Genomic DNA, 27071 nt, shown 5'->3' on the forward strand with positions numbered 1-27071 from the left:
AGTCTCTGTCCTTGAAAGGGCAGCTGCTGTGAGAGCCCTCTCAGCCCCACCCACCTCACAGGGTGCTTGTTGTGGGGGAAGAAGATAAACGAGTTGGTAAGCCACTCTGATATTAGGCCACACAGCCCTGATGTAGCCAATCCTCCTGGATCTTACAGGATTGGCTAAAACAGGTGGGTGTGGCCTACTATGCAAAGGAGCTCCTGCTATAGTTCCGCCCCTGCTTATTTGGGCTTTTTTTAACAGTCGTGCGTAATTGTTCAAGAACATATAGCTTTCACAATGGGAAATCCGATTCAAAATTGGTCTCTTGAAATTGCGATCGACCACCATTTCAAACCCATCCACTCTGACCGGTTTTTCAGCTGCATAGCATCTAATGCGGCGTCAGGAGAGGGTGTTATTAAACAGTGTCCCCTATGTATCACCTAAGGACAAAACACTTTTCCTGTTACCATTTTCTAGGGATCACTCTCAAGCCCTTTACGTGCTTGCTTTTAAAGCCACAACAGAACCCAAAGCCACCCTCCCCCAGGCATGAAGTCTAAAACCGACCCCAAGAAAGAGCACAAATGCTGATGATACCAGCAGGAGGAAGGGAAAGAGCCTTGTGCGCCCTCTAGTGGCCCAAATGTCACAATTGTCAGGTCAGCCGGACTTGGATTCTCACTGGAAACACAAAAAGGGGCCCTGTGATATAACGGAGCCTAAAAAAAGAACCTACCACCGACTCCGCCAATCCTATCCACTGGGCGCTCCAGGAAAGACAGGAGGGGCTGTGCCTCAGCAGAAAGGCATCTGCTTGGCATGCAGAAGGGTCTCGGGTTCAACCCCCGGCATCTCCACTTTAAAAACAAAGGCGAGTAGGTGACGGGAAAGACCTCAGCCTGAGAACCTGGAGAGACGCTGTTAGCCCAAGTCACTGGCCTTGGTTCAGCATACAGCGGCTTCACAGGTATTCCAAGAGGCCAACGGAGGTTTTTTTCCTCTGTTTTGCAACCCCCACCTACCCATCCAAAAACCAGGCCTCAGATTCAGCAGGAGCTCACAGGAGTGCAGCTCCTGAACTTTTCTGAGGGTTCCCTCTCCTCCTCCCCACCTACCTACCTAGTCCATTGAATAGTAGGTGCAGCTACATAACAATCCCTGGATTAGGAGAGCAAGCAGCCAGCCAGCAACCTGGGGCTTTGCCACACCCCCAGCAGCCCTGAGGGCAACTAGAATGATTAAAGGTTGGAACACTTTCCCTATGAAGAAAGGTTAAAACACTAGGGGATCTTTAGCTTGGAGAAACGTCGACTGCGGGGTGACATGCTAGAGGTTTACAAGATTATGCATGGGATGGAGAAAGTAGAGAAAGAAGTACTTTTCTCCCTTTCTCACAATACAAGAACTCATGGGCATTCAATGAAATTGCTGAGCAGTCGGATAAAAGGAAAAAGTGCAGAAAAGGGCAACTAGAATGATTAAAGGTTTGGAACACTTTCCCTATGAAGAAAGCTTTAAACGCTTGGGGCTCTATAGATTGGAGAAACGTTGACTGCGGGGTGACATGGTAGAGGTTTACAAGATAATGCATGGGATGGAGAAAGTAGAGAAAGAAGTCCTTTTCTCCCTTTCTCGCAATACAAGAACTCGTGGGCATTCCATGAAATTGCTGAGCAGTCAGGTTAAAGCAGATAAAAGGAAGTACTTCTTCACCCAAAGGGTGATTAACATGTGGAATTCACTGCCACAGGAGGTGGTGGCGGCTACAAGCATGGCCACCTTCAAGAGGGGATTGGATGAACATCTGCAGCAGAGGTCCATCAGTGGCAATTAGCCACTCTTTGTGTGTGTGTGTGTGTGTGTGTGTATTTAGGGCACTGTGTGATACAGAGTGTTGGATTGGAGGGGCCACTGGCCTGATCCAACATGGCTTCTCTTCTGTTCTTATGTGACACAGTGTGTTGGACTGGAGGGGCCACTGGCCTGATCCAACAGGGCTTCTCTTATGTTCTTATGTGACACAGAGTGTTGGACTGGGGGGGCCATTGGCCTGATCCAACAGGGCTTCTCTTATGTTCTTATGTGACAGAGTGTTGGACTGGATGGGCCACTGGCCTGATCCAACAGGGCTTCTCTTATGTTCTTATGTGACAGAGTGTTGGACTGGATGGGCCACTGGCCTGATCCAACAGGGCTTCTCTTATGTTCTTATGTGACAGAGTGTTGGACTGGATGGGCCACTGACCTGATCCAACAGGGCTTCTCTTATGTTCTTATGTGACAGAGTGTTGGACTGGATGGGCCATTGGCCTGATCCAACAGGGCTTCTCTTATGTTCTTATGTGACAGAGTGTTGGACTGGATGGGCCATTGGCCTGATCCAACAGGACTTCTCTTATGTTCTTATGTGACAGAGTGTTGGACTGGATGGGCCACTGGCCTGATCCAACAGGGCTTCTCTTATGTTCTTATGTGACAGAGTGTTGGACTGGATGGGCCACTGACCTGATCCAACAGGGCTTCTCTTATGTTCTTATGTGACAGAGTGTTGGACTGGATGGGCCATTGGCCTGATCCAACAGGGCTTCTCTTATGTTCTTATGTGACAGAGTGTTGGACTGGATGGGCCATTGGCCTGATCCAACAGGACTTCTCTTATGTTCTTATGTGACAGAGTGTTGGACTGGAGGGGCCACTGGCCTGATCCAACAGGGCTTCTCTTATGTTCTTATGTGACAGAGTGTTCGACTGGATGGGCCACTGGCCTGATCCAACATGGCTTCTCTTATGTTCTAAACTCTCTGCCTGGCCTACCTCACAGGGCTGTGGTGAGAAAATGGAGGCAGAGAAAATGACGTTCTCAGCAGCTCTGAGTCACAGCTGGGAAGAAAAGCGAGATTTAAATAATCCCCCCTTCATTGGTTTTTTTTTGCTGCACACACGGAAAAAAAACCCTCACAAACACAACTGCAGATTTGAGGCCAAAACAACAAACAAGATTCTCAGTCAGATTTCCCTCTAAGCTGGGTTAGTGTGAGCTAAAAAGGCAGTCCTCTGTGCAAGCACCAGTCATTTCCGACTCTGGGGTGACGTTGCTTTCACAATGTTTTCACAACAGACTTTTTACAGGATGGTTTGCCATTGCCTTCCCCAGTCAGCTACACTTTCCCCCCAGCAATCTGGGGACTGACTCATTTGACCGACCTTACAAGGATGGAAGGCTGAGTCAACCTGGAGCTGGCTACTTCAACCCAGCTTCCGCCGGGATCAAACTCAGGTCATGAGCAGAGGGCTCCGACTGAAGTACTGCAGCTTTACCACTCTGCGCCACGGGGCTCTTACCTAGTGTGAGCTAGCTCACGGGGGTTTTTTTAGCCTCCGGCTCACACATTTTTGCTTTTGCTCAGGAAAAATGGTCACAGAGCAAACTAATTTATGCAGCAGCTCACGACTTTCCTGCCACAGCCCAGGGGTCGTTTTGTAGAAAAATAGGTGGTGGAGCTAATCCAGGGATTGTTATGCAGCTGCACCTACTATTCAATGGACAAGGTGGGGAGGAGGAGGGGAACCGTCAGAAAGGTTCAGGAGCTGTGCTCTTGTGAGGTCCTGCTAAATTCAAAGCCTGCTTATCTCCCAGTGACTTATGCATCTTGACTCTAACTACCCCTTCCTGGCAGCTGACTCCCCCCCATTCTCTTTCTACCGACATCTCAGGCTTGAGGAAACCAGTTTCAGTGTATCTGAAGAAGTGTGCATGCATGCTAGGGTTGCCAGCTCCCCACGACTCACTGGCAGAGCTGGGAGGGAGCATTAAAACATAAGAGAAGCCATGTTGGATCAGGCCAATGGCCCATCCAGTCCCACACTCTGTCACGCAGTGGCCAAAAAACCCAAGTGCCATCAGGAGGTCCATCAGTGGGGCCAGGACACTAGAAGCCCTCCCACTGTCCCCCCCCCCCCCCCAAGAAGCTAGAATACAGAGCATCACTGCCCCAGATATAAGAGAAGCCATGTAGGATCAAGTCAATGGCCCGTCCAGTCCAACACTCTGTGTCACATAAGAACAGAAGAGAAGCCCTGTTGGATCAGGCCAGTGGCCCATCCAGTCCAACACTCCGTGTCACATAAGAACATAAGAAAAGCCATGTTGGATCAGACCAGTGGCCCCTCCAGTACAACACTCTGTGTCACATAAGAACAGAAGAGAAGCCCTGTTGGATCAGGCCAGTGGCCCCTCCAGTACAACACTCTGTGTCACATAAGAACAGAAGAGAAGCCCTGTTGGATCAGGCCAGTGGCCCCTCCAGTACAACACTCTGTGTCACATAAGAGAAGCCCTGTTGGATCAGGCCAATGGCCCATCCAGTCCAACACTCTGTGTCACATAAGAACATAAGAGAAGCCCTGTTGGATCAGGCCAGTGGCCCATCCAGTCCAACACTCTGTGTCACATAAGAACATAAGAGAAGCCCTGTTGGATCAGGCCAGTGGCCCCTCCAGTCCAACACTCTGTTTCACATAAGAACATAAGAGAAGCCCTGTTGGATCAGGTCAATGGCCCCTCCAGTCCAACACTCTGTGTCACATAAGAACATAAGAGAAGCCCTGTTGGATCAGGTCAATGGCCCCTCCAGTCCAACACTCTGTGTCACATAAGAACATAAGAGAAGCCCTGTTGGATCAGGCCAGTGGCCCATCCAGTCCAACACTCTGGGTCACATAAGAACATAAGAGAAGGCATGTTGGATCAGGCCAGTGGCCCCTCCAGTCCAACACTCTGTGTCACATAAGAGAAGCCCTGTTGGATCAGGCCAATGGCCCCTCCAGTCCAACACTCTGTGCCACACAGTGGCCAAAAAAACCCAAGTGCCATCAGGAGGTCCATCAGTGGGACCAGGACACTAGAAGCCCTCCCACTGGCCCCCAAGCACCAAGAATACAGAGCATCTTTGCCCCAGATATAAGAGAAGCCATGTTGGATCAGGCCAATGGCCCATCCAGTCCAACACTCTGTCACACAGTAGCCAAAAAAACCCAGGTGCCAACAGGAGGCCCATCAGTGGGACCAGGACACTAGAAGCCCTCCTGCTGTGCCCCCCCAAAAGCCAAGAATACAGAGCATCCCTGTCCCAGACAGAGAGTTCCATCCTGGGAGCTTCTGCTGAATCTGAAGCCTGCCAGTAGCTCACAAAGTAGAATTCTTGCTCACAAAACTCCACAGCTTGGAGGGAATATTGCTCTCGGTCCAATGCAGATATCTGAGGCTGGAGCCCCTACCCTGTGAGGAAAGGCTGCAGAGTCTGGGACTTCCCAGTTTAGAAAAGAGCTGACTAAGAGGAGACAGGACAGAGCAAGGGTGTCAAACTCACTTGTTATGAGGGCCAGGACATAAATGAGACCTGGCTGGGCCACGCGCAATGGCAGGCAGTGGAGATATAAACTTTGTAACGACCACAAACACAATCAAAGACTTGTTTTAAAAAACTTAAAACAAAAACATGCTTAAAACATTCGCACTTGTTGGTCTTAAAAGGTGCTTTCTTTGTATCTCTCCTGCGTGATCCAGGGAACTGGCTCTTTCCTTCCTTCCCCAGAGGACCAGAAGGGGGAGAAGCTTCAGCCAGTGGAAGGAAGAGAAGCTTGGCTCAGTAGCTCTGCTGTGTGATTGAGAGAGCCTGGGAAAACAAGCTTTGCCTCCCCTCCTCCTTCCTCCCCAAGGGAGGAGCCTCAGTCAACGGAGAAAATAGAGGTTTTGCTCTGTAGCTCTACTGTGTGATTGAGCAAACCTGGCAGAGCAAGCTGTGACGCAGAAGGAGGCAAGAGAGAGGGAGAAGGAAGCAGATGACAGCCAGTTGCTCAGGGGCCTGACAGGAGCCCTTGGGGGGGGGGGCATGGTTCAGTCCCTTGGCTGCATGTTTGACACCCCTGGGATAGATGCTTTATACACGGGGTGCTGATAAAGTGACCTTTTTCTCCCTCTCCCAAAAGACTGGAACACATCCAGTGAAGCTGACAGGTTCAGGAAGGGGTGGGGAGGAAATATTATATTATGCAGTGATTAAAATGTGGAATTTGCTACCAGAGGATGAAGTGATAGCCACAGGAATCAACAGCTTTCAAAGAAGATTACACAGATTAATTGAGGGTCAGTCTATCAAGGCCTACTAGCCATGGCGACTGAGTGGAACCTCCATCGTCAGAAGCACTAATCCTCCCAATACCAGAGCCAGGAGGCAACATCAGGGGCAGGCCTCTCTGCCCTGCTGTTGGCCCTCCAGAGGAACTGGCTGGCCACTGTGTGAGACAGGAAGCTGGACTAGATGGACCCTCACTGGTCTGATCCAGCAGGGCTCTTCTGATGTTCTTCTCAGGGGAAGGCCTCGGCCTCTCTGCCCTCTTGTTGACCCTCCAGAGGAACTGGCTGGCCCCTGTGTGAGACAGGAGGCTGCACTAGATGGACCCTCCCTGGTGTGACCCAGCAGGGCTCTTCTGATGTTCTTCCCAAGGGAAGGCCTCGGCCTCTCTGCCCTGCTGTTGGCCCTCCAGAGGAACTGACTGGCCCCTGTGTGAGTCAGGAGGCTGGACTAGATGGACCCTCCCTGGTCTGACCCAGCAGGGCTCTTCTGATGTTCTTCTCAGGGGAAGGCCTCGGCCTCCCTGCCCTGTTTTTGGCCCTCCAGAGGAACTGGCTGGCCACTGTGTGAGACAAGATGCTGGACTAGATGGACCCTCCCTCGTCTGACCTAGCAGGGCTCTTCTGATGTTCTTATGAAGGCCTTGGCCTCCATGCCCTATTGTTGGACCTCCAGAGGAACCAGTTGGCCACTGTGTGAGACAGGATGCTGGACTAGATGGACCCTCACTGGCCTGATCCAGCAGGCTCTTCTAATGTTCTTATGAAGGCCTTGGCCTCTCAGCCCTGTTGTTGGACTTCCAGAGGAACCAGTTGGCCACTGTGTGAGACAGGATGCTGGACTAGATGGACCCTCACTGGCCTGATCCAGCAGGCTCTTCTGATGTTCTTATGAAGGCCTTGGCCTCTCAGCCCTGTTGTTCGACCTCCAGAGGAACCAGTTGGCCCCTGTGTGAGACAGGATGCTGGACTAGATGGACCCTCACTGGCCTGATCCAGCAGGCTCTTCTAATGTTCTTATGAAGGCCTTGGCCTCTCAGCCCTGTTGTTGGACTTCCAGAGGAACCAGTTGGCCACTGTGTGAGACAGGATGCTGGACTAGATGGACCCTCACTGGCCTGATCCAGCAGGCTCTTCTGATGTTCTTATGAAGGCCTTGGCCTCTCAGCCCTGTTGTTCGACCTCCAGAGGAACCAGTTGGCCCCTGTGTGAGACAAGATGCTGGACTAGATGGACCCTCCCTCGTCTGACCTAGCAGGGCTCTTCTGATGTTCTTATGAAGGCCTTGGCCTCCATGCCCTATTGTTGGACCTCCAGAGGAACCAGTTGGCCACTGTGTGAGACAGGATGCTGGACTAGATGGACCCTCACTGGCCTGATCCAGCAGGCTCTTCTGATGTTCTTATGAAGGCCTTGGCCTCTCAGCCCTGTTGTTCGACCTCCAGAGGAACCAGTTAGCCACTGTCTGAGACAAGATGCTGGACTAGATGGACCCTCCCTCGTCTGACCCAGCAGGGCTCTTCTGATGTTCTTATGAAGGCCTTGGCCTCCATGCCCTGTTGTTGGACCTCTAGAGGAACCAATTGGCCACTGTGTGAGACAGGATGCTGGACTAGGTGGACCCTCCCTGGTCTGACCCAGCAGGGCTCTTCTGATGTTCTTATGAAGGCCTTGGCCTCTCAGCCCTGTTGTTCAACCTCCAGAGGAACCAGCTGGCCACTGTGTGAGACAAGATGATGGACTAGATGGACCCTCACTGGCCTGACCCAGCAGGGCTCTTCTGATGTTCTTATGAAGGCCTTGGCCTCCATGCCCTGTTGTTCGACCTCCAAAGAACCAGTTGGCCACTGTGTGAGACAAGATGCTAGACTAGATGGACCCTCCCTGGTCTGACCCAGCAGGGCTCTTCTGATGTTCTTAAGGTACTGGCACGAGTACCTGCAACAGGCCGTAATTACTCTGGCCACAAGTAACCCAACGTGGACGAGTGTCATGAGAAGCCACGTGCAGCACGTGGGTGAAGTGCTGGCAGTCTCATAAGAACATAAGAGAAGCCATGTTGGATCAGGCCAGTGGCCCATCCAGTCCAACACTCTGTGTCACAGAAGAACATAAGAAAAGCCATGTTGGATCAGGCCAGTGGCCAATCCAGTCCAACTCTCTGTGTCACATAAGAACATAAGAGAAGCCATGTTGGATCAGGCCAGTGGCCCATCCAGTCCAACTCTCTGTGTCACATAAGAACAGAAGAGAAGCCATGTTGGATCAGGCCAATGGTCCATCCAGTCCAACACTCTGTGTCACACAGTGGCCAAAAAAACCAAGTGCCATCAGAAGGTCCACCAGTGGGGCCAGGACACTAAAATCCTCCCACTGTGCCCCCCCAAGCACCAAGAATACAGAGCATCATTTGCCCCAGACAGAGAGTTCCAACAATACGCTGTTGCTAAAAGCCACTGATAGACCTCTACTCCATATGCTTATCCAATCCCCTCTTGAAGCTGGCTATGCTTGCAGCCTCCACCACCTCCTGTGGCAGTGAAGTCCATCTGTTAATCACCCTTTGGGTGAAAAAGGACTTCCTTTTATCCGTTCTAACCCGACTGCTCAGCAATTTCATCGAATGTCCAGGAGTCCTCGTATGTGAGAAAGGGAGAAAAGGACTTCTTTCTCTACCTGCTCTATCCCAGGCATGATCTTGTAAACCTCGATCATCCCCGCCTCGCTGATACCTGCACCAGCTGAGAGGAGCTATCGCAGACTTTTAATAAACAGGAATGCTTAAACTTCATAACGCCCTAATTGGATGGAGGCTCTCGCCCTAAGCCTGGCGCATTATCCAGCCAAGCTTCCCCTCACCTTGCGAGCTCCTTAATTAAGTTTGCGATACGCCTCTTGTCTTCGGGACATAAATCCTTGAGAGAAGCGCTCTTCATCCCTCCTTTGTCGGAGACCTGGAAATTAAAATCAGCGTTTTAAAAAGCCGTCATTAACACGGAACGAGTGTTTTCTGAATTGACAATAAAAGCATTTCAAGTACCAGAGACTGCAGATTCAGCCCCGGGTGAATTAAGCGCGGAAGGAAATGCACATTTTTGAACAATAAAGAATCGAACGGCAAGGTGATTTCTCAGGTTGCCTGGCCGCGGATTAGATTAGAGCTCTCGCTCTCTCTTTTGTTTTTTTAATCGCACCTCCAAGTAGAGTTGGCTGGCGTACGTTTGGATTCCTCGCAACAACCCTATGAGGTAGGTTAGGCTGAGTGGGGATTTGAATCCAGGTCTCCTCACAGTTATCCCTGCACCATACTCCCTCCTCTCCACACTAGGTCCAGTGGAACAAGAGATTAGATCAGGGGTGTCAAACTTCCCCACAACCAGGCCCCCGGAGGGCTCCTTTCAGGCCCCCGAGCGACTCGCTGTCATCCGCTTCCTTCTCCCTGTCTCTTGCTTCCTTCTGCATCACAGCTTGCTTTGCAAGGCTTGCTCAATTGCACAGGAGCTACAGAACAAAACCTCTATTTTTTCCATTAGCTGGGACTCCTCCTTTGGGGAGGAATAGCTTGCTTTGCCAGGCTCTCTCAATCACACAGCAGAGCTACTGACCCAAGCCTCTCTACTTTCTAATCACTCCTCTCCCCCTCAAGTCCCTGGGGAAGGAAGGAAAGAGCCAGAGCTTCCTTTGTCCAGTTCCCTGGGACCCATGGGAGAAATACAAAGAAAGCATCTTTAAGACCAATGAGTTGACATTTCTCCAAGTTAAAGAGCCCCAAGTGTTTTAACCTTTCTTCACAGGGAAAGTGTTCCAACCCTTCAATCATTCTAGTTGCCCTTTTCTGGACTTTTTGCAATGCTATAATATCCTTTTTGAGGTGCGGTGACCAGAATTGCACACAGTACTCCAAATGAGACCGCACAATCGATTTATACGGGGGCATTATGATACTGGCTGATTTGTTTTCGATTCCCTTCCTAATAATTCCCAGCATGGCATTGGCCTTTTTTATTGCAATCGCACACTGTCTTGACATTTTCAGTGAGTTATCTTAAAGAACTCCTGGAGGGCAAGTATCCTGCAGTTACTCTTAAAATAGCTAAATTTGGTTGGTTCGCCTTTAGGACGAGAAAATTACTAGTAGCCTAAAATGCCGGAGTACGTTTGTTATAATGGCCACTGCTGTATATTTTTCAATTTTAATAATATTATAATACTTTTATCATGTTTTACAGATATCTTATGGATATGTATAATTATCCCTTTTGTTCAAGATGTTGGCTTTTGCCGTAAATAAAATCTATCCGTCACAGCAAAAGCTGCATGCTTCTTTCTAAATAACCCACAAGCTTGCTTTAAACCAGGGGTGTCGAACTCAATTGTTATGAGGGCTGGATCGGACATAAATGAGACCTTGTCGGGCCGGGCCGCGTGTACCTATTTAAGATTAAGTAGCAGAGACAGAAACTGCTACAGACAAACACAATTAAAGATTTTTAAAAAACAAAACAAAAACACCTTAAAACATGCTTCAAACAACACTTGTTGGTCTTAAGGTGTTTTCTTCGTATTTCTCCCATGGGATCCAGGGAACTGGGCAAAGGAAGCTCCGGCCCCTTCCTTCCTTCCCCAAGGGACCAGGAGGGGGAGGAGCCTCAGCCAATAGAAGGAAGAGAGGCTTGGCTCAGTAGCTCTGCTGTGCGATTGAGAGAGCCCGGCAAAGCAAGCTCTCCCTCCCCCACCCGGGAGGAGACTCAGCCAATGGAGAAAATAAGAGGCTTGTCCCGCTACACCATCTCATCATATTGTTCTGCCGGACTGTTTTGTTTTATCCAATACTGTAATTGGCTTTTTTATTATTATTATATGATTTTATTGTGATTTTATTATTTATGTTGTGCTCCACCCTGATCCCCTACGGGGGAACGGGCAGAATATAAATAAACTAATAATAATAATAATAATAATATAGCTCCTGAGCGATTGAGCAAGCCTGGCAAAGCAAGCTGTGATGTAGAAGGAAGCAAGAGAGAGGGAGAAGGAAGCAGATGAAGGAAGGAAGCCAGTTGCTAGGGCCACATGTTGGGCACCCCTGCTTTAAACAGTGCAAAATCTAACCTTGGGTTCATTGAGCCCAGTATTCTTCTCTGGCAGCAGCTCTCCAGGGTCTCAGGCAGAGAAAGGCCTTTCTCAATACAAAGAGAGCTTTTTTTCTCTCTCCCAGATGACCGCAACTCGAAGGCATCCCAAAGAAAACAACGGGCAGTAGGGTCAGGACGGACAAAAGGAAATACTTCTAGGAACTGAAATTTTTATGTATAGATTTTGTATTGTGCCCAGTTCAAATGCATACCTTGGTTTGGTTTGGGGAGTATTTTGTTACCTCTTTTCTTTCTTTTGTACGGGTCTTTGACCGTATTAAGCTAGACTTAAAATACTTCTTGGCTCAGAGAGGGATTCAAACGTGGGATCTGCTGCCAGAGGCCTGTGTTCCCTCTAAGCTGAGTGAGTGTGAGCTAATTCACAGGGGGGGGGGGTTAGTCTCCGGCTCACCCCTTTTTGTCTTCGCTCAGGAAAAATGGCCCCCGGAGCAAACTAATTGATGTAGTAAGCTCACCTCTTTCATGCCAGTAGCTCACAAAGTAGAATTTTTGCTCACAAGAATCCACGGTTTAGGAGGAGTGCTGGCGATGACAGGCACAGGTGGCTTTCAAAGGGGATTAGACAGATTCGTGGAGAAAAGGTCCATCAGACGCTACAAGAACCTCCATGCTCAGAGGCAGTCAACCTCTGAATCCCCAGTGCCTCAGCCTCTTTGCCCTGCTGTCGGCCCTCCAAAGGAACAGGATAGCCACTGTGGGGGACAGAATGTTGGGTTGTCAAACATGCAGCCCGGGGTCCGAATCAGGCCCCCAGAGGGCTCCTATCAGCCCCCCCCCCCCCCAAGCAACTGGCTCCTCTCTGCTTCCTTGTCCCTCTCTCTTGCTTCCTTCTGCATCTCAACTTGCTTTGCAAGGCTTGCTCCATCACACACGAGCTACAGAGCAAAACCTCGATTTTCTCCATTGGCTGAGGCTCCTCCCCCTCCTGGTCCCCACGGTCTTAACCAACAAATTGAATTCTCTAGCTTTTTGTAATGAACATATGCAAGCTTAATATGTCTGGGTTCTTTGAGAGCTAATGTAATTAACATGTGAGATTGTGACGGGCTACAACCGGCAGGTTTACTATTGAACATATGAAGCTGCCTTATACTGAATCAGACCCTCGGTCCATCAAAGTCAGTATTGTCTTCTCAGACTGGCAGCGGCTCTCCAGGGTCTCAAGCTGAGGTTTTTCATGCCTATTTGCCTGGACCCTTTTTAGTTGGAGATGCCAGGGATTGAACCTGGGACCTTCTGCTTCCCAAGCAGATGCTCTACCACTGAGCCACAGCCCCATTCATGGCTCTCCAGGGTCTCAAGCTGAGGTTTTTCACACCTATCTGCCTGGACCCTTTTTTGGAGATGCCAGGAATTGAACCTGGGACCTTCTGCTTCCCAAGCAGATGCTCTACCATTTAGTAGGACTTCACAAACATATTGTCACGACGTATGAAAGATGGAAGCTGGATTCTCCTTATATTAATAATATTTTTGGTGAGCGTAACAGGTAAAGTGGATGGTAGGCAAATGCTGGGTTATGTGGAGATGGATTTTGTATTCAACAATTAACTCTGAATTGTTTATTTTTGTTTTAATAGAAACAGAACATAAAGCGGATCCTATAGTAAATGACTGTGAGTTAAATACCAGGTAATGAAATTCATACTGTTAAATGTCTAAATGTGACTTGCAGAATTAATTATGGGTTTTCAATATAATTTATTATGGTTTCTTTACAGACATAATTTACATACATTGTGAAATAATTATAAAACCATAAGTGACATCCGGTGGCACTTAAGATAAGGTCAGCCTGACAATTATATCAATTCATAAATTGTTATAAATGAATTACACATAAATTGTACATAACTGATTATATTTGTATATGTATTTCAGCCCATATCACTGTAGAAGATTCTACAGAATCGAAACGGAGCTAATAAAAACCTGGGGTCTTCGTATGACAAGACTTTGGGCTGAACAGAGAAAGACAGGTTGCTTACCTGTAACTTACTACTATACCTGTACCTGTAACTTCTTACTATCTAACTATACACTAATAACTAACTAACTAACTATTTACACAAGTGAAACGGGCTAAAACGAGAAAAAAGAAACTCTCACCGACCGGGAAAGCAGAAAGTGAACCTCTCTAGCGCAGCGGTCAGAAAGGAACTGGCGGGATCCCCGCGCTGGCGCTGGTGAGCATGCGCAGTGGGACGCCTGCGCATGCCCACTGGCACCGAGCGCGGAAAAATCCCGGGCTTTTTCAGATACCGATTCGGGGATCGGCGCAGGCGCACAATCCCATGAGTGTGAATGCACAGAGACCACGAAGAAGATCTCCGTGATTGCATCATTTCATAATTTCACATTGCCTAATAGCAGGTGTTGGATTGTTTGTAACTTGAGGGAGGAAAAGAGCCAGTTCCCTGGATTCCATGGGAGAAATATAAAGAAAGCACCTTTAAGACCAACAAATGCTAATGTTTTAAGTGTGTTTTATTTTAAGTTAAAAAAAAAATATTTAGTCGTGTTTGTCTGCGTCCTTTGAAACATTTGCATCTCTGCTTTTAAAAAAGGTAAAAGTAGCCCCCTGTGCAAGCACCAGTCGTTTCCAACTCTGGGGTGACGTTGCTTTCACAATGTTTTCACGGCAGACTTTTTAACGGGGTGGTCTGCCCTCGCCTTCCCCAGTCCTCTACACTTTCCCCTCAGCAAGCTGGGGACTCCTTTTACCAACCTCAGAAGGATGGAAGGCTGAGTCAACCTCGAGCCGGTTACCTGAACCCAGCTTCCGCCGGGATCGAACTCAGGTCGTGAGCAGAGCTTAGGACTGCAGCACTGCAGCTTTACCACTCTGCGTCACGAGGCTCTTTTTTATATCTCTGCTTCTTAATATTAAATAGGTACACACATGGCCTCGCCCAAAATGGCCCAGCCCAACAAGGTCTCATTTATGTCAGATCCATCACTCATAACATATGAACATATGAAGCTGCCTTATACTGAATCAGACCCTCGGTCCATCAAAGTCAGTATTGTCTTCTCAGACTGGCAGCGGCTCTCCAGGGTCTCAAGCTGAGGTTTTTCACACCTACTTGCCTGGACCCTTTTTTAGTTGGAGATGCCAGGGATTGAACCTGGGACCTTCTGCTTCCCAAGCAGATGCTCTACCACTGAGCCACAGCCCCATTCATGGCTCTCCAGGGTCTCAAGCTGAGGTTTTTCATGCCTACTTGCCTGGACCCTTTTTAGTTGGAGATGCCGGGGATTGAACCTGGAACCTTCTGCTTCCCAAGCAGATGCTCTACCACTGAGCCACAGCCCCATTCATGGCTCTCCAGGGTCTCAAGCTGAGGTTTTTCATGCCTACTTGCCTGGACCCTTTTTAGTTGGAGATGCCGGGCTTCTAGTGTTCTGGCCCCACTGATGGACCTCCTGATGGTACCTGGGCTTTTTCGGCCACTGTGTGACACAGAGTGTAGGACTGGATGGGCCACTGGCCTGATCCAACATGGCTTCTCTTATGTTCTTAATTCTGATCCCCCCCAAAACAGCGCAGACCCCAATCCTCCAAAGCGAAAGAGCTGGCTAAATAAAATGTGATATACCGCTGAAGTGTCAAAACAGTGTGAATACATTCAATTAAGGGCGGGGGTGGGGGGAGAACGCATTCAAAGTCTTTCTAGATTTATCGACTCTGCGAAACCACGTTTTGACATGAATATTAACTTATGCAGATAATTTCCACTGGAATGAGCTGTCAGTAGTGATAAAAGCACGGGAAAGATAGCTCTTTACGATGCGATGCTACCTCGCTGTTGTTGCGCTTTTTCAATTAAAAAGAATCGGAGACCCACTGTGTGCAAACCAAGTGCTTTACGTCCCACTGAATCATAGAATCATAGAGTTGGAAGAGACCTTCAGGCTCATCTAGTCCAACCCCCTGCACAATGCAGGAAACTCACCAATACCTCCCCCTACATTCACACGATCCTCATTGCTGTCAGATGGCCATCCAGCCTCTCTTTAAAAACCTCCACGGAAGGAGAGTCCACCACCTCCCGAGGAGGAAGCCTGTTATACTGAGGAACTGCTCTAACGGTCAGGACGTTCTTCCTAATGTTGAGCCACAAACTCTTCTGATTTAATTTCAACGCAATGGTTCCGGTCCTACCTTCTGGAGCCACAGAAAATAATTCCATACCATCCTCTTGAGGACAGCCCTTGAAGATGGTGATCCTATCACCTCTTAGCTGCCTCCTCTCCAGGCTAAACATGCCCAGCTCCTTCCACCTTTCCTTCTAGGACTTGGTCTCCAGACCCCTCATCCTCTATAGGACAGCCCTTCAAGTACTTGAAGATGGTGATCCTATCACCTCTCAGCCGCCTCCTCTCCAGGCTAAACATCCCCAGCTCCTTCAACCTTTCCTCAGAGGACTTGGTCTCCAGACCCCTCACCATCTTCACCGCCCTCCCCTGGACCCGCTCCAGCTTGTCTAGATCCTTCAACCAGCATCTGCCACCAGATCCCACTTTCCAAGTCCCAGGGGGCCCCTGTTCTGCTGAGCGAGGGCTCGGACCGAGTGCATCAAGGAGTCCAAGGCTGAACCCGGCGCTATGCCCAGGGCGGTTGTGCACTGGCAACCAAACCCTTCTTTGTTTTTTAAAAAATCATGTTTTCTTTAACTTCTGTCGTAACAAATGAGCTTATTCTACAGGCGGCACGGCACCCTGAAATCAAGCAGCAGAGAAAGCAAGAAAAACTAGCTTAACGAACACATTTTCAAGTCCTGCGATGGGCAGCACAAATCTCAAAGCCCAGAGTCAAAGGGCAAAGCTTATACGTTCTCTGCATTGCTGTCTGTTGCACTATAAGCAGGTTATAGTCCAGGGCCTTCAGTCCATCAGAATACAAGCTTAGCCCCCCTTTCTCCAGGCTCTTAGCTCAATTGGCAGGGCTGCTTTTGTACCAGGAACACCTTTGCCTATTAGACCACACACACCCTGATGTAGCCAATCCTCCTGCAGCTTACAGGGCTCTTAGTACAAGGCCAACTGTAAGCTCCAGGAGGATTGGCTACATCGGGGGGGAGGGCATGACCTAATAGGCAAAGGAGATGCTGCTACAAAAAAAAAGGCCCTGCTTTTTGGCCAAGCAGCATCAGCTGGCGATGACACCCAATCAGGATAGGTTCTTGCTAGAACCCTCTAGAAAATTACCTCATCTCCCCTGACTCTTCCCCTCCCATCCTATGGACTGCAGGTTCTCACAGAAAGCTAGCTACCAAACTGAGCCAGTTTGGTGTAGAAGAAGAAGAACCGGGTTTGATTCCCCACGCCTCCACTTACACCTGCTGGAATGGCCTTGGGTCAGCCATAGCTCTGGCAGAGGTTGTCCTTGAAAGGGCAGCTGCTGTGGGAGCCCTCTCCAGCCCCACCCACCTCACAGGGTGTCTGTTGTGGGGGAGGAAGGGAAAGGAGATTGTGAGCCGCTCTGAGACTCTTCGGAGTGGAGGGCGGGATATAAATCCAATATCTTCATCTACCTCACAGGGTGTCTGTTGTGGGGGAGGAAGGTAAAGGAGATTGTGAGCCGCTCTGAGACTCTTCGGAGTGGAGGGCGGGATATAAATCCAGTATCTTCATCTACCTCACAGGGTGTCTGTTGTGGGGGAGGAAGGGAAAGGAGATTGTGAGCCGCTCTGAGACTCCTCGGAGTGGAGGGTGGGATATAAATCCAATATCTTCATCTACCTCACAGGGTGTCTGTTGTGGGGGAGGAAGGGAAAGGAGATTGTGAGCCGCTCTGAGACTCTTCGGAGTGGAGGGCGGGATATAAATCCAATATCTTCATCTACCTCACAGGGTGTCTGTTGTGGGGGAGGAAGGGAAAGGAGATTGTGAGCCGCTCTGAGACTCCTCGGAGTGGAGGGCGGGATATAAATCCAATATCTTCATCTACCTCACAGGGTGTCTGTTGTGGGGGAGGAAGGGAAAGGAGATTGTGAGCCGCTCTGAGACTCTTCAGAGTGGAGGGCGGGATATAAATCCAATATCTTCATCTACCTCACAGGGTGTCTGTTGTGGGGGAGGAAGGGAAAGGAGATTGTGAGCCGCTCTGAGACTCTTCGGAGTGGAGGGCGGGATGTAAATCCAATACCTTCATCTACCTCACAGGGTGTCTGTTGTGGGGGAGGAAGGGAAAGGAGATTGTGAGCCGCTCTGAGACTCTTCGAAGTGGAGGGCGGGATATAAATCCAATATCTTCATCTACCTCACAGGGTGTCTGTTGTGGGGCAGGAAAGTAAAGGAGATTGTGAGCCGCTCTGAGACTCTTTGGAGTGGAGGGCGGGATATAAATCCAATATCTTCATCCACCTCACAGGGTGTCTGTTGTGGGGGAGGAAGGGAAAGGAGATTGTGAGCCGCTCTGAGGCTCTTCGAAGTGGAGGGCGGGATATAAATCCAATATCTTCATCTACCTCACAGGGTGTCTGTTGTGGGGGAGGAAGGTAAAGGAGATTGTGAGCCGCTCTGAGACTCTTCGGAGTGGAGGGCGGGATATAAATCCAATATCTTCATCTACCTCACAGGGTGTCTGTTGTGGGGCAGGAAGGTAAAGGAGATTGTGAGCCGCTCTGAGACTCTTCGGAGTGGAGGGCGGGATATAAATCCAATATCTTCATCCACCTCACAGGGTGTCTGTTGTGGGGCAGGAAGGGAAAGGAGATTGTGAGCCGCTCTGAGACTCTTCGGAGTGAAGGGCGGGATATATATCCAATATCTTCATCTACCTCACAGGGTGTTTGTTGTGGGGGAGGAAGGGAAAGGAGATTGTGAGCCGCTCTGAGACTCTGAGATTTGGAGTGGAGGAAGGGATATAAATCCACTATCTTCTGTATCTTCTTCTTCTCTGGGCCGAAAACACATCTCCCTCAAGAGCTTGCCATTTCTATCCGGCAGGGGAAAGGCACCATGCAAAGCAGTTCATGAAGAAAGCAAACGAAGGGTTGCTATCACTTGCACCAACTGTGTCTCTTCACGAAGATAGTTTCAGAGAACAGCCGTGCTGGTCTGCTGTAGAACAGCGAGATTAGAGTCGAGGAGCACCCTCAAACCCAACAAAATGTCTGGGGTATAATTGTGAACAGCGCTCCCTCTAAACTGAGTGAGTGTGAGCTAGCTCACAGCTTTTTAGCCTCTGGCTCACACATTTTTGTCTTAGCTCAGGAAAAATGGCTCCAAAGCGAGGTAATTTATGCCGTAGCTCACAACTTTAATGCCAGGAGCTCACGAAGTAGAATTTTTGCTCACAAGACCCCACAGCATTGATTGTGAATGATCTCAAGTGGGGGGAAAATATTTAATCTTCCAGGTCATTCCTGCTGGGCTACGAGTGGGAATCCTCCACGAGGGAAGCTTCAAGGGGAGATTACAACGGGAGATTGCTGGCTCAGAGTCCATTCACCAGTTCAGAACAGTGGATTCCCCTCCAAAGCTGAACGGAGACATACCAATCTGATCTCACTAGGCCCCCCCACCAAGCATTTCTCCTGTGTTCTCATCCAGCTGACTGCAATGTGCCTCTGAGTACCTTCTTTGCAACCCCTCTCCCACCTTCAGAACAGGATAAAAGGACTCGGATGTCTCCCTTCTGACTAGCATCTGACGAAACAAGCTTTCACTCTCGACAGCCCGTGCCCCAAAAATCTTGTTGGATTCTGTGAAGAAGACAAAGACGATATCGGATTTATATCCCACCCTTCGTTCAGAGCCCCGTGGTGCAGAGTGGTAAAGGTACAGTACGGCAGTCCGAGCTCCCTGCTCACGACCTGAGTTTGACCCCGGCGGAAGCTGGGTTCAGGTAGCCAGCCCAAGGTTGACTCAGCCTTCCGTCCTTCCGAGATTGGTCAAATGAGAACCCAGCTTGCGGGGGGGAAAGTGTAGCTGACTGGGGAAGGCAACGGCAAACCACCCCGTAACAAAAAGCCTGCTGTGAAAACGTAATGATGCGTCACCCCAGAGTCGGAAATGACTGGTGCTTGCACAGGGCACTACCTTTACCTTCATTCTGAATCTCACGAGTTTCAGAGCGGCTCCTTTACCCCCCCCCCCCAACAGATGCCCTGTGAGGTGGGTGGGGCTGAGAGAGCTCTGACAGCAGCTTCCCTTTCAAGGACAACTCCTACGAAAGCTATGGCTGACCCAGGGCCATTCCAGCAGCTGCAAGTGGAGGAGTGGGGAACCAAATCCGGTTCTCCCGGATGAGAGCCCACGCACTTAGCCACTGCACCAAACTGCTGAAGGACCAAACTGGTAAATTCTCCTGCTACTGAATTCGAATCGAGCTGTTCTATGGCAGACAACGTGGCTGCCATCTGAAACAATGCGACGCCAACCTCCAACGCCTTTCAACACCAAGTGGGCCGCAATCTACCATGTTTCCTCAAGCAGATGACTGTGAGGTGAGGCCTGGCCCTGCCAAGGGGACGTGCCCTTCTTTCAGCTACCCCTTTCAAAGAAACCTTCAAAAGCCGACCAGATGATTCTTTTATGCCGCTTTCGCAATGGAGGGCGACGATCGAGCCGTGGCGAGCGATATTCTTCTCGACCCGAGGCCCTGGAGTCAAACCTTTCGATTTGTGTTTCATTTCAACTGCACTCAGAGCGTTTCAGGTTTACAGCTGGAGGTTACGTCTGCTCGGCTTTCCCTTTGCCTTTCGAAGACCGTGCGTCGTCGTTGCAAAGATTAACCGCTTGTTACGTGCATTCTCGCCCGTCGCACGAGCCCTCCTGCTGCCTCTGACAAAAACAGAGAGAGTGACATTCGCCTAGGCTTCGGGACAAGGAAGTTCAGGAACACGGATGCTGCCGTCGTTTCAGTTGATGTTTCATTGTTCAGTCGCACAGTCCGACTCTTTGCGACCCCCATGGACCAAGTCACGCCAGGCCCTCCTGTCTTCCACTATCCTCCGAAGTCTGCTCAGATTCGTGTTAGTTACATCAGTAACACTGTCCAGCCATCTCCTCTTTTGCCATCCCCTTCTTCTTTTGCCTTCTGTCTTTCCCAGCATCAGGGTCTTCTCCAGGGAGTGTTCCCTTCTCACTGGGTGGCCAAAGTCTTTGAGCTTCAGCTTCAGCATCTGACCTTCCAGGGAACAGTCAAGGTTGATCTTCCTTAGGACTGACTTTTTTGATCTTCTTGCAGTCCAAGGAACTCAAGATTCTTCTCCAGCACCACAGCTCAAAAGCATCTATTCTTCTGCACTCAGCCTTCCTTATGGTCCAATTTTCACAGCCATACCTTACTACTGGGAACACCATCGCTTTGACAATACGGACTTTTATCGGCAGGGTGATGTCTCTACTTTTTATTATACTGCCCAAGTTACACAAGGCCCTCCAGTCTTCTACCATCCTCCGAAGTCTGCTCAGATTCGTGTTTGTTACATCAGTAACACTGTCCAGCCATCTCATCTTTTGCCGTCCCCGTCTTCTTTGGCCTCCTGTCTTTCCCAGCATCAGGGTCTTCTCCTGTGAGTGCTCCCTTCTCATTGGGTGGCCAAAGGATTTGAGTTTCAGCTTCAGCATCTGACCTTCCAGGGAACAGTCTGGGTTGATTTCCCTTAGGACTGACTGATTGGATCTTCTTGCAGTCCAAGGGATTCTCGAGAGGGACGGTGGCTCAGTGGCAGAGCATCTGCTTGGGAAGCAGAAGGTCCCAGGTGCAGTCTATGTTGGCACTACCCAACGCAGTATCAACACCCGCCTCACCGAACACAAGAGACACTGTCGCTTGTTTCAGCCAGAAAAATCAGCTGTCGCTGAACATGCACTTCAAGGAGACCACGTCATCCACTTTGAAAGAACTGAAGTCCTTTCTACGGTCTCACATTATCACACCCGCCTGAACAGAGAAGCTATTGAGATTTACAAACACCAGCACAACTTTAACAGAAAGGAAGAAGGCATTTCCATCCACCATTCTTGGTATCCAGCTCTGCAAAACACCCTACAGACTACAAATTGCAGAAGGTCACAGAACAACCAGCACATTCCAGAGAACAATCAGCACAATCAACAACCATCTTCCTTATCTTCACACCCCTTCCAACCCTCCAAGCAATCAACACAGAACAATGGTCACCATCAACAGCCAGTTTCCTTATCACCACCCTTCCAGGAAGCCCCACCAAACAATGGGCACATCCACAAACCAATTGCCCTCTCACCACACCCCCTCCAGCCTAGAAATAGCAGCTCTCCAGCAGCCCTGGCCTCACTCAATGCACAGCAGCCAAGAAGGTCAGAGCACCTACTCCGGCTGCAACGCCACTGAGGATGTTCTCCGCAGCTGAGGACGAAACGTCTGGAAGAAAAACTTTCTCCAGTAGAACACGGCACTTGAGCCCAAAAGATTCTACAAACCCTAATGATGATGCCAGCCGTGAAAACCTGAAATCTCTGTCACTACTGCCATGTCTTCCCCTTCTATTTGCCAAGGTTTGATGGGGCCAGATGCCATGATCTTAAGTTTTTTTGATGTTGAGTTTCAAGCCTACTTTTGTGCTCTCCTCTTTCACCCTCAACAAGAGGCTCATAAGGTCCTCCTCAGTTTCTGCCATTAGAGTTGATGTTAGAGGGCCTCTTTGAAGAAGAGTTTGGATTTATAACCTGTCCTCCACTGCCCAAAGAAGTCTCAGAGTGACTTACAAAACTCCTTTCCCTTCCCCTCCCCACAACGACACCCTGTGAGGTAGGTGGGGCTGAGAGAGCTCTGAAAGAAACTGCTCTTAAGCAGAACAGCCTTGAGAGAACTTGTCAGCAAACAGAGGGACCACGGAGGTACAATGAACTGGGAAAAACAACAAAATACTCTTTCCGTTCACAGAACTATTTCTCAGCATAATATGCAGTCACAACAATTCATAACAATTTTACAATACAAATATGCAGTTAGAAAACCATCATGTGCACGACGTAGCTACTGTCCAGAAATCATAATACTTTCTGAATCCTGTCCGACGAAAAAAACAACTGGTCCAATTTCGTTTCGGGTGTGAGCCACCCTTCTTCTAGGGCCTGTCTTCCATATTCATAGTCTCAGTGGCAGAGCATCTGCTTGGGAAGCAGAAGGTCCCAGGTTCAATCCCCGGCATCTCCAATTCAAAAGGGTCCAGGCAAATACGTGTGAAAAACCTCAGCTTGAGACCCTGGAGAGCCGCTGCCAGTCTGAGTAGACAATACTGACTTTGATGGACTGAGGGTCTGATTCAGTAGAAGGCAGCTTCATATATGTTCATAGGTTCAGTAGACTTTTGTGCTACCATTCCTGGCATCCTCTGGTTTTTAAATATTTTATTCATGTGGAACGTCACTGCCAATTTCTATCTATCAGTGTTGCACAACTATTGCACTAATAGATAGAAATTGGCAGTGGCATTCCACATGAACAAAAAATAAAAAAACAGAGGACGCCAGGAATTGTTGTAGCACCACAAGTCTACTGAACCTATGAATATGGAAGACGGTCCCCAGAAGGGTGGCTCACACCCAAAACGAAATTGGACCGGTTCTTTCTATCGTTGGACTGGATTCAGAAAGTATTATGATTTATGCACGGTGGCTACTTCACGCACAGGACGGTTTTCTAACTGCATTTTTTGAGAGAACTTGGGGCTGACCCAAGGTCACGTCAGCAGGGGTGGAATTCTAGCAGGAGCTCCTTTGCATATTAGGCCACACACCCCTGATGTAGCCAATCCTCCAAGAGCTTGGAATTCTAGCAGGAGCTCCTTTGCATATTAGGCCGCACACCCCTGATGTAGCCAATCCTCCAAGAATTTACAAGGCTCTTTTTTGTAAGCTAATATGCAAAGGAGCTCCTGCTAAAATTCCACCCCTGCACGTCAGCAGGTGTACGTGGAGGAGTGCGGAAATCAAACCCGGATCTCTCAGATAACAGTCCGTGCACTTAACCACGACACCAAACTGCCTTTCTGGTTGATACCCTGTACGCATCAACGGGTACTGGTTCTCAGCCTGACCTGGATAGCCGAGGCAAGCCCCATCTCATCAGATCTCAGAAGCTAAGCAAGGCGAACTGCAGAAAGTACTTGGATGGGAGAACTCCTTGGAATACCAGCAGTCAGGAAGGCAGGGGCCGGCTTTATTTACCCACCTCCCTGAATATCCTCCAGGCCCTCAGTAGGGGTCAGTCACCAGAAGTTGCCGTGACTTCCAGGTGTAAACGCAGACGCAAACTCACACATCTGGACACATGCACATTACAAAAAATACCCCCAAAAAGGAACCGGTTCCCAAACAATCAAAAGACCAGAACCTAGCATTAGAAAGGCACCTTGATCATATCCAACCAGCAAAGCCCTTTTTGTAGGGTTACCAATTCTGGCCTGGGAATTCCTGGAGATGAGGCGGCAGTGCCTGCGGGGGGAGAATCTGGGAGATTTCACCTAGAGTTTATGGTATACTATAGTGCTTGCTTTCTTTGGCTGACACTGCTTTAAGGGGAACAGATCACTAATCTGGAAATCAATTGTGATTCCAGAACATAAGAACACAAGAGAAGCCATGTTGGATCAGGCCAATGGCCCATCCAGTCCAACACTCTGTGTCACATAAGGACATAAGAGAAGCCATGTTGGATCAGGCCAATGGCCCCTCCAGTCCAACACTCTGTGTCACATAAGGACCTAAGAGAAGCCATGTTGGATCAGGCCAGTGGCCCATCCAGTCCAACACTCTGTGTCACAGAAGAACATAAGAAAAGCCATGTTGGATCAGGCCAGTGGCCCATCCAGTCCAACACTCTGTGTCACATAAGAACATAAGAGAAGCCCTGTTGGATCAGGCCAATGGCCCATCCAGTCCAACACTCTGTGTCACATAAGAACAGAAGAGAAGCCCTGTTGGATGAGGCCAATGGCCCCTCCATTCCAACACTCTGTGTCACATAAGAACAGAAGAGAAGCCCTGTTGGATCAGGCCAATGGCCCATCCAGTCCAACATTCTGAGTCACATAAGAACAGAAGAGAAGCCCTGTTGGATGAGGCCAATGGCCCCTCCAGTCCAACACTCTGTGTCACATAAGAACAGAAGAGAAGCCCTGTTGGATGAGGCCAATGGCCCCTCCAGTCCAACACTCTGTGTCACATAAGAACATAAGAGAAGCCATGTTGGATCAGGCCAATGGCCCATCCAGTCCAACACTCTGTGTCACATAAGAACAGAAGAGAAGCCCTGTTGGATGAGGCCAATGGCCCCTCCAGTCCAACACTCTGTGTCACATAAGAACAGAAGAGAAGCCCTGTTGGATCAGGCCAATGGCCCATCCAGTCCAACACTCTGAGTCACATAAGAACATAAGAAAAGCCATGTTGGATCAGGCCAATGGCCCATCCAGTCCAACACTCTGTGTCACATAAGAACAGAAGAGAAGCCCTGTTGGATCAGGCCAATGGCCCCTCCAGTCCAACACTCTGTGTCACATAAGAACAGAAGAGAAGCCCTGTTGGATCAGGCCAATGGCCCATCCAGTCCAACACTCTGAGTCACATAAGAACATAAGAGAAGCCATGTTGGATCAGGCCAATGGCCCATCCAGTCCAACACTCTGTGTCACATAAGAACAGAAGAGAAGCCCTGTTGGATGAGGCCAATGGCCCCTCCAGTCCAACACTCTGTGTCACATAAGAACAGAAGAGAAGCCCTGTTGGATCAGGCCAATGGCCCCTCCAGTCCAACACTCTGTGTCACAGAAGAACATAAGAGAAGCCCTGTTGGATCAGACCAGTGGCCCATCCAGTCCAACACTCTGAGTCACATAAGAACATAAGAGAAGCCATGTTGGATCAGGCCAATGGCCCATCCAGTCCAACACTCTGTGTCACATAAGAACAGAAGAGAAGCCCTGTTGGATGAGGCCAATGGCCCCTCCAGTCCAACACTCTGTGTCACAAAAGAACATAAGACAAGCCCTGTTGGATCAGACCAGTGGCCCATCCAGTCCAACACTCTAAGTCACATAAGAACATAAGAGAAGCCATGTTGGATCAGGCCAATGGCCCATCCAGTCCAACACTCTGTGTCACATAAGAACAGAAGAGAAGCCCTGTTGGATCAGGCCAATGGCCCACCCAGTCCAACACTCTGTGTCACAAAAGAACAGAAGAGAAGCCCTGTTGGATCAGGCCAGTGGTCCCTCCAGTCCAACACTCTGTGTCACATAAGAACATAAGAGAAGCCCTGTTGGATCAGGCCAATGGCCCCTCCAGTCCAACACTCTGTGTCACATAAGAACATAAGAGAAGCCCTGTTGGATCAGGCCAATGGCCCACCCAGTCCAACACTCTGTGTCACAAAAGAACAGAAGAGAAGCCCTGTTGGATCAGGCCAATGGCCCATCCAGTCCAACACTCTGTGTCACATAAGAACATAAGAGAAGCCCTGTTGGATCAGGCCAGTGGCCCATCCAGTCCAACACTCTGTGTCACATAAGAACAGAAGAGAAGCCCTTTTGGATCAGGCCAATGGGCCATCGAGTCCAACATTCTGTGTAACACAGTGGGCAAAGAAACAAGGTGCCATCAGGAGGTCCATCAGTGGGGCCAGAACTCCGCAAGCCCTCCCACTCTTGCCCTCCCCCAAGCACCAAGAATACAGAGCACCACTTGGCCCAGGCAGAGAGTTCCATCTATACCCTGTGGCTAAGACAAAGCAGGAGTCAAGTTGCACCTTTAAGACCAACAAAGTTTTATTCAAAATGCAAGCTTTCGTGAGTGCATGCACACTTTGGTCTTAAAGGTGCCACTTGACTCCTACTTTGTCTACTGCTTCCATCCAACACAGCTGCCCCCTTGGATCTATCTTGTGGCTAAGAGCCACTGATGGACCCTTTCTTAGACGCCCAGGGAATTGCTGATCGCCACTTTGGAATCAGGCAGCAATATTTCTCCAGGTCGATTTGGCCAAAGATCCTGGAGAGTTTCGTTTGCTTGTTCTGCCATCTTCTGGGCATGGAGCAGGTATCGCTGGGGGGGGGGGAGTAATTTGTGAATTTCCCGTGTCGAGCAGTGGGTTGGACCAGACGGAGGGCCCTTCCAACTCTTTGATTTGATCCAGAATAATTCATACCGAACAACTTTTAAGAGGCGCAAGGTACAGGCTATTATTTCCCAGTCGAAATTGCCACGTGCCACTGTCGGGCGGAAGTCTCTTCTTCGCTTCCCCTTCCCCTCCCCATTCCTTTCGCGAGCGGGCCTGCACTCACCTGTTGTCCGGCAGCTTCCCCAACGTGGTTCGAGGCATCCATTGGGACAGAAGCAGGCGCAACGGGTTTCTTGGCCTTCGCTCCCGCTTGCTGACTTCTCGGCAGGGGTCTCGCGCTAAAATTCCTCTCTGCGGAAACGCCTAAGGACGGAACAACCAGAATCAGGCAAACTCGAGTCGCTTCTGTGGAGAGTGTTGGTGCTTCATTGGCAGGGATCAGTAAATCCCTCAGCAGGCTTTGTAGCCTTCCTCTTACTCCCCCCCCCTCCCTTCCAGAACCAAACCAACAACGCTAGGGGGAAAATCTCCTAGAGAGGCAGGAAGGGCTTTTGTTCTTGCCATGTGTTAGGCAGGAAGAGAGTTCAGTTCTCAGCTGCAGCTCGAAGGGAGAGGTTGCCAGTGGGAGAGCTCCTGCCTGTGCATGCGGCCTATTCAAAGGAGAATGAGGCCTCCAGGCAGTCAGACCAAGTAAGTCATTCTCTTAGACAGGGCAAGTCTAGATCAGGGCCAACCG

At 49.5% G+C, this 27071-nt stretch overlaps 1 protein-coding gene and 2 non-coding genes across 4 annotated transcripts in view; all 3 read right to left on the reverse strand.

Moving 5' to 3' along the window:
* KIAA1328 (KIAA1328 ortholog) overlaps positions 1-27071 on the reverse strand; it is a 447944-nt gene that overhangs the window by 400332 nt on the left and 20541 nt on the right. The window contains exons 2-3 of one of the 2 annotated variants that reach the window (XM_060236224.1): positions 26559-26686; positions 8981-9075 (exon numbers count right to left, since the gene is read on the reverse strand). In XM_060236224.1, coding sequence (XP_060092207.1) covers positions 8981-9075; positions 26559-26686 — 223 coding nt within the window. Of the gene's footprint in view, positions 1-8980; positions 9076-26558; positions 26699-27071 lie in introns of both variants that reach the window. The other variant, XM_060236223.1, reaches the window with a different exon arrangement.
* On the reverse strand, positions 12483-12554 carry TRNAP-GGG (transfer RNA proline (anticodon GGG)). The gene has a single exon. It is a non-coding gene; the product is annotated as a tRNA-Pro (tRNA).
* Positions 14385-14456, reverse strand: TRNAP-GGG (transfer RNA proline (anticodon GGG)). Its single transcript has one exon. It is a non-coding gene; the product is annotated as a tRNA-Pro (tRNA).

The sequence above is a fragment of the Heteronotia binoei genome, chromosome 4 (genome assembly GCF_032191835.1).
Source record: "Heteronotia binoei isolate CCM8104 ecotype False Entrance Well chromosome 4, APGP_CSIRO_Hbin_v1, whole genome shotgun sequence".
Taxonomy (NCBI): Eukaryota; Metazoa; Chordata; class Lepidosauria; order Squamata; family Gekkonidae; genus Heteronotia; species Heteronotia binoei.